At 36.3% G+C, this 14,420-nt stretch overlaps 1 protein-coding gene across 1 annotated transcript in view; it reads right to left on the reverse strand.

Moving 5' to 3' along the window:
- Positions 1–14,420, reverse strand: part of LOC149771161 (transient receptor potential cation channel subfamily M member 3-like) — a 60,466-nt gene that overhangs the window by 27,604 nt on the left and 18,442 nt on the right. Inside the window, exons 4-5 of the mRNA XM_089948793.1 lie at positions 10,609–10,663; positions 6,121–6,162 (exon numbers count right to left, since the gene is read on the reverse strand). Of these exons, the coding sequence (XP_089804919.1) occupies positions 6,121–6,162; positions 10,609–10,663 (97 nt within the window). The remainder of the gene's footprint in view (positions 1–6,120; positions 6,163–10,608; positions 10,664–14,420) is intronic.

The raw sequence follows: 14,420 nt of genomic DNA on the forward strand, positions 1-14,420 counted from the left end.
TTGTTTTCAATATCTTGCAGAGCAAGATCTATTGCTCTGATTTCGGCAGAAAAAACATTGATATGCCATTTGGTAAGCGAACTTGTATTGTGTGTTTTCCACTAATAAAAGTTGCAGCAGACTTTTCCTCATCCTTTGATCCCTTGGTATAAATTCTTCTGTAGTTTGTCAGCTCGGTGAGGAGTTGATGATAAGAATTGTGGAAGACAAAAGAGTTTGTCTGAGATCTTGTTCCATCGTTTAATCGTAAAAATTACTTTTGGTTGTTTAAGTAGCCAGGGAGATGTTTCGGAGATGGACCGTTGCTGAATTTTGGAAAAATTAATTTTGTACTGTCATGGCTGGATGATATTCTAATGCCAAAGGAAGGTATCGCGTCTGGCTTTTTTTCGTACAAGTTTTAGTATTCGAGTTGCAAAACAGCAGAAAAGACAGAGTTCAGAGAGGGTTTGATCTTAATTTGAGAGTTTAAGGTGCGGAAAGCATTTCTCCACGATGTGATAAAAGTGGTTCGTTTCCTTCAGCAAGGAGACTTTCACAGGATGATGTCTTAATCACTTCCAGAGCGAGTCTTAGTCCTTGATGACGAATTGGCTCAAGCATCTTTAAATATGACTACCTAGCTGAACCATAAACAACGCAACCATAGTCCAGTTTGGAGCGAATAGACGTTCTATATAAATTAAGGATGACCTTTCTATCAGCACCACAGTCAGTGTGCGCTACTACTTTGAGTAGATCTAGAGATTTCAAGCATTTAGCTTTCAAGTTCTTTAGGTGTGGAATAAACGTCAGTTTTCTTAGAAAATATCTAAAAGCTTATTTTGTTCCTCAACAACTGGAATAGGCGTTCTCTCCAGGTTGAGTTTAGGTTCATCATGATGTCTTCGTAACTGACAGAAATGCATGAATATCGGTTTTGACTTCGAGAATTAGAAACCGTTAGTAGTGTCTTAATTTTGAATCTTGTTGATATTTTGTGTAGTTGTCTTACAATTGTATGCATGTGCTTTGATCGATAACACTTTAGAAAATCATCAACGTATAACGGGCAGTCCACAACAGAAGACGAACATTTGGTGATGCTATTGATTTTGATGTTGGAAAGCGTCACAGATATAGTACTGCCCGAGGCACACCCGTCTCTTACTCGTGCAAATCAGTGATGGCAGAGTCCATTCGTACCTTGAATTTGTCTGTCTGAGAGAACGTTTGATATCAAAGAGGGCAGACAGCCTTTGACACCCAGATAGTGCAGGTAATTTAGTACCCAGTACTTCCATGTCTTGTCATAGGCCTGTACTAAATCAAAGAAAACCGCTACTAAATGTTCCTTATTGATAAATGCGTCATGAATATGTTTTTCCTGTCCAACAAAATGGTCACTGGAGCTACGGCCATACAAAAAAAGCTACGTTGGAAAGGAGATATTGGAATGTTAGTTTCGATGTACCATACAATTCGAGAATTGATCATTTGTTCCATTATTTTGCAGACACAGCTTGTCAGTGCAATGGGTAGATAGTTGGTAGGATCTGCTCTATTCTTACCTAATTTGGGAACTGGTCTTACTGTTGCTTCTGTCCAAATCTTATGTTCATTACCAGTAATCCATAAATCATTGAAGATTTTCAAACGAGATGTTAATGATGATTCTGGAAGGTGTTTCAAATATTGGTAATGTTTTTCGTCAGACCCAGCATATGTATCATGACCCTTGTCTAAAGCGTCCATTAGCTCCAATAGTGAGAACACTTGGTTATAACTTTCCGAGTTGTTGGATGTGAATTTTAAACGTGACCATTTTGATTTTATACTCTTTGGAAGGCTTCGGAATAATTAGATGATGAGGAATTTTTAGAGAAACTGTCAGCATGAAAATTTGCTATGTCAAGTTTTGAACTAAAATTGTTATTATTTAGCTTCAGATGTCGGAGAGAATTGTGTTTTCTCTTTCCGTTTATTTGCGGATAATGTCCCAAACTTTCTTAATAGAGGAACGAAAGTTCAAAGAAGAAGCATATTTCTTCCATGATTATCTTTTCCTTTTCTGATTGTACGGCGAACTTTGGCCCGAAGAGTACGGTATTTACTTAAATTTGCCGGTGTCGGATGATTGTTAAATTTTGTCAATGTTTCTCGGCATTGTCTGATAGCTTCCGTAATTCCTTAGCAACCCAAGGTTTTGGGGGTTCTTTTACAGTTCGGTGAGAACTTGGGAATGGATTATTCTGCAGTCTCTATTACAATAGATGTAAAATGCTGAATAGGGTTATTAACTTTGAAGACTGTATCCTTATTCAGCCTAGTTTTCCAGAATGTTTCAAACTTAGCCCATTCGGCCTTCTTTATATTCCATTGTGAAATTGCGTCATCAGTAGTAGAGTTGATATTTTCAAGGTAGATTAGAAAGTAATCACTGCTATGAAGGTCATCAGCGATCTTCCATACATAATCCAATATCAACGAAGAAGAAGAAATTGTCAAATCGATACACGTGTTTGTACTCGTTCCTGGTGTAGATGTGTTGTTGATTTGGTGATATATAGACACAAATTCTGTCTAGGGATGAAAGTATTCTACTTTGTGGCCTATGTCACTTATGTAATTTGATCCCCATAAGAGGTTATGGGCATTAAAATCTCCGAGCGAAACAAAGGTCGCTGAAAGTTGTTGAACACGATTGCATAATTCATTTGGTTGTTGTTGTTGTGGGGTTTAACACCATTTTTCAGCACACGATAGGCTATAGTATTAATGGTGGAGGAAGAACCCTGGATAAACCTGGAAAGCACCACCAACCCACGAGAAGCTGATGGCAAGCTTTTTTCACATACCCATATTTGCCGAATCGGAGGCTCTAACGACGCGGACAGATGTGAGATGGCAGTGATCCGTACAAAGAGGGCTTAAGAAAACTCGGACACTCAGTGCCCCCCTAATTTATTTGGTACTTTGTTGGTGTGTGGTGATATGTAAATAGCACAAACGGTAATTGCTCGATATAGAGTAACGCTTACAGCAATAGCTTGCAAGTGTTTGTTTTAAAGGACGACGATATGAGGGGCTCTATATTTCAAAACAACAGAATCTCCTCCCAAGGAGCTGGCAACATTTTGAAAGTAGGTGTTAAACAGGGAGTAGTTGTTAAGTGTGATGTTGTCCTTATTTTTCAAGAATGTTTCCTGAAGGCATAGTACTGCAGGATCATGTTCGTTTAAAAGCAGTTTTAGTTGGCTTTAAGTCCTCCACAGTTCCATTGTATGATGGTGTCCTTCATTTTAAACTTAAAGTGAAGATTGTGGAGCTAGGTAAGACTTTTCGCGAAGGCAATGTGTGTGTTTATTTCTCTGAAGGAAGTGGGGGGATATTTTGGTGGTAGGTCTAAACCTACATTCAACGCATGGAGCAGTCTCTTCTGCATCCATGCTCTCAATGTCTCCAAACCTATTATAGAGTTTGATAGGGTCATCTGACCCATTTTGCTGCTTATTTCCTTGAGATTTGTTTTTATTATTTGGTAATTTCGGTGATGGGATATTATTGAAGGTTCTTTGCGTAGATGCCGAGTTGTTTTGTGCATGATAATGGGTGTGAGAGCTTGGTGCTGAATCGGGTAAATCTGTGTTTGAGTATCCTTCGCTTTTTTGGAATTGTTCTTCACTACAGCGGAGAAGGAATGACCAGGCTGACTATTGTTGCCTGTAAAAGTTTGTTGGCTTTTGGATAGGGAATGTTAGATGTCTTCTTTACCCTCTCTATTCCTTCTCCTGTTTCCAAGTATCACTATCCATGGAATTGGCGTGGGCTTCTTTCCACAGTTGACACAATGTCGAGTTGCTCTACAATCAGATTCCTGATGAGTATGGTCTCAGCGTCGGCCACATATTTTGTTTTTTGAACAGCGGTTTTCGTGATGTTCATATTTCTGACATTTATTGCATGGAAGGGGGTTCGGAATGTATATGTCGCCTTTCACTTGCAAGAAGCCAACTTTGACCACTCTGGGTACTGTTAGATGTTTGAAGGTGAGTACTATGATGTTGGTGTCCTGCAGATTGTTATTACGTTTAATGCGTATTTTACGGACTGCAGTGACACTTTCGTTTTTTATCCCTTCAATTAAATTTGTATCGCTGACTCCAGGCAAGTCACGACAGGGAATCAAGCCTATGGACATATTGACTGTTGTGTGAGCGAATGAAGTTACTGGGATATCGAAGAAAATTTTTATTTTCTTGTTATTTTCTGTTTTACCTCGTCGATTTCGCTCAACAAGAAGGCAACCCGATTTCAACTTTTTGATACGTTTTGCAGTGCCAATCATCCTGTGATTTTCTTTCGATCACAAACGGAGATAGTGCGGCAGGCGGTTTTGAGGCATCTTTAGGCTGTATAACCATGAAGCCTCAAAATGACTCCGCACTACAATTTTCGTCATCTGTGTCTGATACAGGTTTTGTACGTTTGTTCTGATTTTTGATTTTCCATTTAGGATTGTTTAAAATTCAGCATCCTGCTTTCCGCCCACCATGGTGACAAACAAGGGAACACTTTTCAAGCGCCAGGGATACACAGATTCTATACTCAATCGATATAATTACCTATGATTAGCCCGTGAAGCCACCACATTCCTGGTTCGTTAAAATTACCTCCTGATTTATCCGTAAAGAAACCGCCTTCTAGGAAGTCTTCCAGGACATGGGAAAGAGAAAGCTAAAGGAATATACTATAGGGACAACGGTGGTATCAAGACAGATACAAAGAGAAATATAAAGTAGGCGAGCGAGTAAATAAAGACTTCCTAGGTCTCGACGTAACCAGCCGATTTGTCGAGATCCGGCCCATCCCGACCACCTGTCTAGAGGAATTAGAGGCCAAAGTAGTGTACTGCATCGGAAAGCCTCTGATCAACTACCAGGATCCTTTCCTCCCCCAACACGCGACGCAACCCACGGCAAACAGGTTGACTCTACTTAGTCACCTCTTGCGACACGAAGTGAGGCACGTCTGGCCAATTCTACAACCCGGGACCCGCAGGAGGACATTTGCCAATATTTACTCGGAGATCATGGTGCTTTAACACTAACCTATTGAACATTAATATTTTCAAGATTCATCATAACTGTATAAGGTGATGACAAGAATGTTTGAACAATGTATTTGCTATGGACACCATAATGAGGATAGCAAATCAAATACAAACTTTAATCAGACCTGGTAGGGCCATATCATACCATATTACGCTAAAAAGACCTTTGACTAGGCGAGAGAAAGTAGTATTGACGTGATATTGTTTTATACCGATGATAATGATATGGGAATGATGCATCAGAAAAATATGCCAATTAAAACACAGCACTTAAATTGTTCAAGACTCATGATGTTAGTCATAACTGTTTGTGCATCTGCACTCAATTAATATATTACTTGATAGTAAGTTTCGCATAATTTTATCTGGGTAGGTTAATGCATACACAAAACAAACAATACAGATCTATCAAGAAATACAATTATGCCTTCCGTAGTAATCACTGTAATGTAATTGAACACAGTTCTTATCCAGATATTATATACAATGCAAACAAATTAAATTCAGTCAAAGTGGCATTCGGGCTACCAACTCTGCAATCCATATGGATCGTTTTAGGAAAATGGAAACATAAGTACCATGTCTCCATGGATTTTGTCAGAATGATGTCAATTGATTGTTCGGAAATGATAGGAAGAGCACTCACCATGAATTCCAAATTGCCGACTACTTAATTAGCCTGGCTCATCCATTGACAAAATGAGTGTAACATATGTTATCAAAATTCTTTGAAATTGGTAAAGGAAATCTAAGCCCTGACTCGAAATGTCATGATACATGTCCATTAAGAATAATCACCTTGACTTTAAATATAAACATTCCAATATCAATAAGTGTTAATTTTCCTGCGAAAGATAACAAATGTGCAAAGTTTTGCATAAACTGTTTCTGTATTGCTGACGCTATCTGCCAGTCCCAGGTCTGTCTAGATTAAAAAATGCTGCAACATAGTACCATGCAACTTTTAGTCTAATAAGGGTACATTAATCTTCAACAATAAAATATATTTTTTCTGTCCAATATCATACCTCCTCCTTTTCCTTCATACTGCACATACGTTTTAAAGAGACCTAGTAAATAAAAGAAAAGTTAAATGTACCAGAAGTCAATTTATATATGAATCAAGTTATAGAAATGTGTAAGAGGTCTAGACGACAAATGCATGAGAACAACATATGTTCTTATAGTATGAGTCATGTTATAATTCATATCAGTGTCGACGCGAACTCATTTCTTATAATAAAGGACATTTTCATATTTAGATTTTCTTTGGAAAAGTTTCGAAAACAGTTTACTTCTTAGAAATCCGAACATCGGAAACGTATTTTAGAAAATGGAACCTGTGTACATGGTTGGTTGGTACCACGTATTTGTAAAGACTTCACTCTAAACATTTTCCACGTTTTCATCAATGAATAATGATACATATATTTGGGATCAATTATTTCAAGTTTGGAGTCGGGGAGTAGAACGATTATCGGGCAAAACAAGGTCGATATGGCTGAGATTTTTCTTTAAACAAAACGTATCGCTCTGTGTTGTTGAAGGGCTATATTAAACTATGTTCATTAATTTAAGTTGACAACAAATATTTAATTGAGGTAAATTATATAAATAAATGGAGATTGTTTACCATATAATTCTCATACTATACTTACTATGTCTTACCATATGAACCATGTTTATTATGTTTATCAAATACAGTTGTGATTTTAAACACAAAGCAAAAACATGATGCAATACTTGAAGCATTTGATAAGCTTCGATTTATTCTAAATGTTGTCGTAAGGATGAAACATCTATTAGGTGGCACATTTTCACTGAGCATTTTGAGTTTGTGACAATATGCATAAGCAAACGGTAATTACAACTACAATAACAATGATATTTACTTTGGTATGCTTCATCCACAGTGCCATATAACCTACTTCGGGCACGAATTATGCATGCTGGAAATCAAGTGAAGTGACGAGAATTTAGATCAAACAGACAATGGGCCAAGGATATTACATAATGATAAAAAGGTTTTGTTTTAGAAATATATTTCTTTCTCTTATAGTACTTACCAGATCACATTACATTAGAATAATTGTCTTTGCTGCCTCTGAATACAGCCACTCCGAACACGCAAAGACGGAAAAACGTAACTATGTCGGTACGGTTTTAAAACGAAAGCAAAGCTTATAGGTTATGTACCCCTTCAAAGAGCTATACAGCTAGATTTATATGCGGTTGAAAGACGATATTTACTTGATCGACACCTTGAAGGATGTTCGCAGGGGAAGTGTAGAAGGGATGCTTTTAATGTGATGAGGTAAGTAATACAGGAGAAACTTTATGTACCAAACAATATTTGCTTTCTTCGGTAGATAGACTACCCGACCACATTACATTAGAATAATATGCAAGTGGTGGAGGAAATCCTAATTATCCCACATCTACCTGAGTCACCATTGGTAATCATTCTTTTATTACCAATTGATTAAATTCTCCTAATGTTATTTTTCACAACGGGATACCTTAGTTTTATGCATACGGGTATAACGCTATGAGATTTTGTACCTATTTGGTCTAACCTTTAAAGTGTTTCCAGGAAAATCAAATGAATGTGGCCAATACCGCCAAGTTACAGAATTGCATTGTCGTTTCAGCTACAACTGCTCAGTTCTCTTTGACACAAAAAGCTGAGAAAGTGGTCTCAGCATGTCATCCAGCTGACTACGGCGTCTCGACAGGAGACGTAACGTTCGATTGCCAGGCTTATGGAAATTGCGCGTATTTCGTAAGCCTAGATTTTCATGGGGCGTACCTGTTCCTGAGAGAGGTCAGTGTACACCTGCTCCCAAGAGAGGTCAGTTATATTCTCCCTTTAACCAAGCGCCGAAAGGTTGATGTGATATGTCTTGCTTCAAAACCTGAGAGGCAGACCTATATGGATATCTTCCAAGCAAATCAGATAATACTTGAGAGAGAGCACGGGATTTTGGGGTCTCGCCTTTATCAACGTATTGATCGATGAGAGGAAGCGAAAAATGTGTTGGTGATTACCCAGTGATGGCAACCTGTTTTTGGAAAAGTAACTTGGTTGTATCATTAGGACAAGCGTAACTGCATGAAGGTTGCATCCAACAAGAGGGCATTTAGCTCACTGACTATGCATGATGTGGCAAGTGCTATCGGAAAGTAGGTTATACGATAGCTGAGTGATGTGGATAACAGGATCTCTAACATGCATGAGTTGGCCACGTTAAGAACCAATGGAGATTTCATTTTTGGAAATTGAGCCTGGTCCGGTTAGATTAAAATCGAAATTCAAATCGGAAAGATCTTTGTCTTGTATAATATCGTTTCGTCCATTATGTTGGAGCTGCATTAGAGCTGAATTCTGTCCGTTCCATTGTACGATCAGATGAATGAAGCATTTCCATCTTATCCACTTCGTCTAGCTGTCGATTGTCCATTTGTACAAATTGGGTCCATGGACAGACCATTCTGTGTTGCAATGATGACACCTTATCGTCTAGATGCATCATTTTGTCCTTAGTACTTGCCATTAAAAGTGGTGGTATACTACAATATCGGTTCGGAGAGGGTAGTTAGACTCTGGAGGACGCCTTTATGAGTAAAATTTGTCCACCATAAGCTGAGAGATCAATGTTTGGTCCGGATGAGAAATATCCTAGTGCAGAGCATTTGGTATAGACTACCATAGATGTATGAACACGTGGATGGACATCTCGACATTCAGCGAAAAGTGAATCGTGACAACTGCAGTCGTATATCGCCCATTCGTTGTCGACCGGACCAGTTAGTAAACACTCGCAATAGCAATAAATGCAATGATGGTCGGGTTACCCATCCGTCTAGGTCGCCATTTGAGTGTGTCTGCAACAAACAAATGCGTATTACACAGATTCAGTAGCATCATTGTTTTGGTGATGTGTGATGAGTCGTGATGGAACATGGACTGATGTGTGCAGGAAAGATGATGGATGTCGTTTACCCGCGGATCTGGGTTCGAATCTCTGCATGGTACGCATTAACATTCTCTAACCTATATGTTATTATTATTTGTATTAAATAGTAATTCTGCCTAGCGTTTTTAGGCATTCTTCCGTAGAATCCAGAGATTGGTACTCTCCATTCTATTTGGTATATATTTGTAATCTTCTATAATTAATCCTATATACCTTCATTTCTTTAACAGGGATTCAGAATGTGTAGATATATGAGAATTAATTACTTGGTTGCCATGCGACTGTGACCGCTACGCACGAGTTCACATACCGATAACTCAGTGGCATTGTTTTCTGGTTGTGTGTGCTAAATCTTGATGGAATATGGACTTGTGGCAGTATGATGCTATTATTTATATTGAATAACGAGTTACAATGAGAGAATATGCTTAAGATACAGATCCACCGGGAAAAATGTGTGTTGCTATTTGAGATCAAATGTGGCAAAGACGAAATTGACCTGATTGTATTACCTGTTTTATGAACCATATAAAACAGTTCTTTTTCTGTCACTGTACCAATGAAAATGAAATTTAATGAATTAAATATAAGCAATATATTTTTATAGAATCGTCTGCAAGATATCCTTTCAAATGGAAGCCACCAAAAAGTTGTAAAGGGAGGTAATATTTGAGAGTTGTTTCCATTTTTCAATATAATATAAAGACCGAAAGATATTATTTTAGTCTTTCCAGAAAGGCTGCTTTTGGAAGTATAAAGGAAAGTTAACCGAATACAATGTGGTGAGGTAATGCATTTTCCGGAGTAATGAATTGGGGCAATATTAATATTGCTGCCGAATATATGTTATTATATACAAATTATCTTTATAACTTACATTTCCAGAGATAATTGTGTTGTTTTCTACAAAGTATCGTCCCTAAATGTATGCCATAGGATGATTAGAACAACGTCTTAACTTCAAAATTCTAAAAACCCACAATTGAATGTCACATTACATCATGGAAACACTCAGTCTGGTTCTCAGTTGTATGGGCATTATGTCCTTTCTTAACAGGTTAAATGATATTAACTTTTAGCGAAATTAGCGTTAACGCGTACGCGAGACAAGATGATTTAATGACGTCGAATTGAAATTTATTTTCCTTTACATGTTAAGAGTTATCATCCTCCGCTGGATTTTTTAGTCTAAAATATTGATATTGAACGAGTCTGTAATTTATCCCATGCAAAATATGGCCCCATAAATGTCAAATATCACCTGATCTCTGTTCAAACTGGTTAGGAGAACATACATGCTGATTCGAAATTTCGTGCGAAGGCTAAACTTGATTTGCTACCACAACCTTGACATTCAATGTAAACATTCTCACATTTATAGGTCTTTGTTATTTAGTTTGGGGATCAAACAGTGCAAAGGATAACTCATAGTATGCATCGATTGGTTGTGTAGTGATAATTCTGTCTCCACAGCTGCAACTTTAAATCGAAAATTTGAGAAATATTCTAAAATTAAAATTTGTTTTATGGTCAAATAACATACCTCTTCTTTTTTCTTCGACCACAAATCCTTGAAAATACTTTTTGAAGGGGCCTGGTGAAGAAAGAAATATATTAATGGACATAAAAAATATAACGGTAATGCATCATATACTAAGCTTTCCAAATATATGACATATTTATCGTCAGTTCATATACTTCTATTAAAGCAAAAAATATGCATGTTGTAAATGAAGTAATGCGAATTTACCACTAAGAGACAATTAACAAATAGGTAATAAATGTACATAATTTTATAAATGGATCGTAAATCATAAATCAACTGCATTATTGTTCAAGAAAATACACACACGCACACACACACACACACACACACACACACACACAGAATTCCTTGGCAAAGGCTGGATTTTACTATAAAGGTTAAGGTGAGTACTGAAGGGGACGAAATAGGGACTTCCATGTAAAAAGGTGAGTTTGCTCTGTAGGGACAATATTCATTCACTGTCCTTTTTTATCCTTCACCACCACCATGTTTTTCACCTCATCATCATCAATTGTATAGTTATCAGGTCAAGTATCATTTGTACCTCTCTAACGTCAGTATTACCATAAATGCTAAATATAAGTAATTTTTTTCATTCATCATCTGCCTTTGCTCTCTCTCATCATCGATAAATCATACAAGAATCATTTTGTTCCCTCTCTCATCTTCATTAATTGTAATGTATCATATTACATATTGACTCGGATCCCCATTTGACTTTTAAGTCCCCATTTGTTGGTGTGTATTCAACATCTGGTCTTCACTTGGCAGCAGTTGCACACACACACACACACACATGTATATATATATATATATATATAAGTTATAGTATTGATTATACATGTACAACCGTAGTTTGAAGCATTAGATCTGCTTAAATCATAGCATACGAGCAATGTTAGATTTATAAACTTCTCTGTATTTAATTCAGAGAGAATAACTTTGCAATCAATTGCATAGTTTTAATTAACTGTGTTTAATATGGGTAAGATGATGTATCCTTTATATGCCAGATTTATTATGGAAATTACGTGAGGATGTCCTCCATCTTAAAATAGCCTTTAAAATTATTTGTACCGTAACGAAAATTAGATATGTTTTATGTCTGAACTCTCAAGTCAAATCCACAGACAAAGTATATCTCAAAGAATCTTCTATCCTTTAATGCCAGTTTTTAACAACATTTGCAGGTAATACGTTGCTTGGCAAGTGATAAATACTAACTGATATAATTACTCTTCAGATCAATATATTTTTTAAATGCAATCAAAATAAACATATTTTATATTCTAAGCCTAAAAAAGTTTTACTAATGCTTCAAACTACGGTTGTACATGTATATATTTTTTCATAGAGACATTGTCCCTAATTCACCATAAATAAAATCTAGCTGCAACATATCAAGAGTCACAGATCTTCTTTTCAAACATTTAAGTGGACTCTCCATTCCATTTGCTTGCATCGCAGTTTTGGTGTTATATTTCAAACTTGGGACTTCTGAATATCAAAAAATTTACAAAACATTAATGTTAATATATGATCTAAGTTATGTACAAAAATGTTACACCTACAAGAAAAGGTTAACTAGCCTGTCTGTCCAGCAAGCCTTTGGTTTCATTCAATAAATGTACAACCTAAGCTAACACAATGCAAAGAAAGTCAACGTTATTAACTATTTCTAGTTCCAACGGGTATATAAATAGGTCATTAACTGCAACTGCACTTCTTTCGACCCTTGAAAACACCATAATACTTTTTATTTATTTGTACTTAATTTTATGTGACATTTATTACAAAATATCTGAACCATTTGAAAGCCCAGTTTGCTTCGAAATTCATTGTTATACCATAACGGTTACTTTTCTTATTTACGTTTCGGTGATATATATTATAAAAGTATTGGACCCATTTTCAATCATCAGTTGCTTCAATGGACACTTTTTTATGATCTTCACAAATTATAAAGAATATTTTCCGAATAATTAAATATCTCACTGCAATCTCATTTAGGGAACCTTAATCTTTGAAGTCGTTTAAACGTCAACAATAAATAGATAATAAACATTCACCTTGTGTATTCACTCACACACATATTTCTCGGACCAGATATTGCTATTTGTATGTCTACTATTAACCGTTTAATGTATAAAATGTATTGTAGTAACAAAACATATCTGTCCCATTATTTCCTAAGCTTGTAATGTACTATGACATTTTCAAAGGCTTTTGCAAAATCAGTAATTGTAAAAGTCAATATAATTTTTTTACTTGAATTTAGAGAATTTGTAAGTAAGCCATGAAGTTTTAAAATGTTATCCACAGTAAACATATTTTGTTAGAAACCAGCCTGAGCTTCAACATAAACTTCTCAGTTCAGTCAACAAAGTTGCTTAGTTACTGTGCTAAAGGTGTCTAATACATTTAGTAGATTGTTAACAATAATTTGTAACATTAATAACAAATATGATTACAATAAATAACATAATTAAAAATTAATTTATCAGCTTATTAGGTCTGATACTTTTACCAAGTTTTAATTGTTTTACTTGTTTTTTTTTCTCTACTCAAACATCAACATTCAACGTTAAGACATAGTTCCGTAATCCACATCGCATAATCATGATAATGTTGAATAGTATCATTCTCAGCAACAAAATATATAATTTCAAGCAAATAGATATTTTTAAAAAAGTATTTAAGCTCATCAACCGTTATTTCCATCAAATTTTGGTAGCCCACTGAGAAAACACCAAGCCTTCCTATGAAAATTGGGGGTCAAATAAAAATGTTGGCGGTCTCTGAAGAACGAGGATAAAGCGAAACACCGCTTCTACTCTTTGTTGGATGTGCGAACTACCAATTGGAGATTACAAATTTCAGGGTCACTTCACAGTGCGCTAGTATGGCACTGCGCATAACAAATATAATATGCAACTGACGACGCCAAGTTTATTATAGTTGTCTCTCATAATATCAGCTCCTGCGAATCATATCTTAAAAATGACATGAATTGGACAATAAAGAATAACTAGAATACCAAAAATCATAGACAAAATATGTGTAATCCTCTCTGAGCAAACTATGTTTCGTTCACAGACTGCAATTATTGAATGCTTGGCTTCATAAGCTAATCAAAAATACAAAACTATTTAAGTACATCTCTAAAGAAACAAGGCAAGGAACTTTACTCCAATTGCCTCAACACTAAATAACCAAGAACTTGTGTTGATGTGCCCTAAATCACCAAACCAAATCAAATTTGGATTTTTCCATTTCTAGAAATGTACTTTTGTAAGTCACAGTACATTTCTTCGAAACTAATCTTTTTCTAATAGTATATATTTCTTTAATACTAGTAATGCGATCATAATATATTAGGGAGAACTACAACCATATCGCAAATGGCGACCTCAAAGAAAACATCCTTATAGCAAACATTCAAAACGTTATCAGGCCACCTAATTAACTGTTTGATAGAATGATGTCCCATTGATAAAAAAATTGGCTCTTAATACCGCGAACATATCAGTTACTACTGGAGCGGAAGGCACCGTCCCCCACAAATCCAGAGGTAGTCGTTAAGCCACATCCTTCTGAAGCGGTCAAATGATATGGGAAGGTAACCTCTATGCACCACGGCTACTAGTTTCACCAGACGGGATTGGCATTTTATAATGATATTGAAACACTATAAACTCCCTCACACGACATGGATAATGCCATCAGGGGTTCAGTTTCTCTTGCAATGTTTGTGGCAAATGCCCTAACTTCATGAACCTATCTGTGAAGCACATTAATTTGGTCT

The sequence above is a fragment of the Sinohyriopsis cumingii genome, unplaced genomic scaffold (assembly GCF_028554795.1).
Source record: "Sinohyriopsis cumingii isolate HCF-2022 unplaced genomic scaffold, ASM2855479v2 utg002092l, whole genome shotgun sequence".
Classification (NCBI taxonomy): Eukaryota; Metazoa; Mollusca; class Bivalvia; order Unionida; family Unionidae; genus Sinohyriopsis; species Sinohyriopsis cumingii.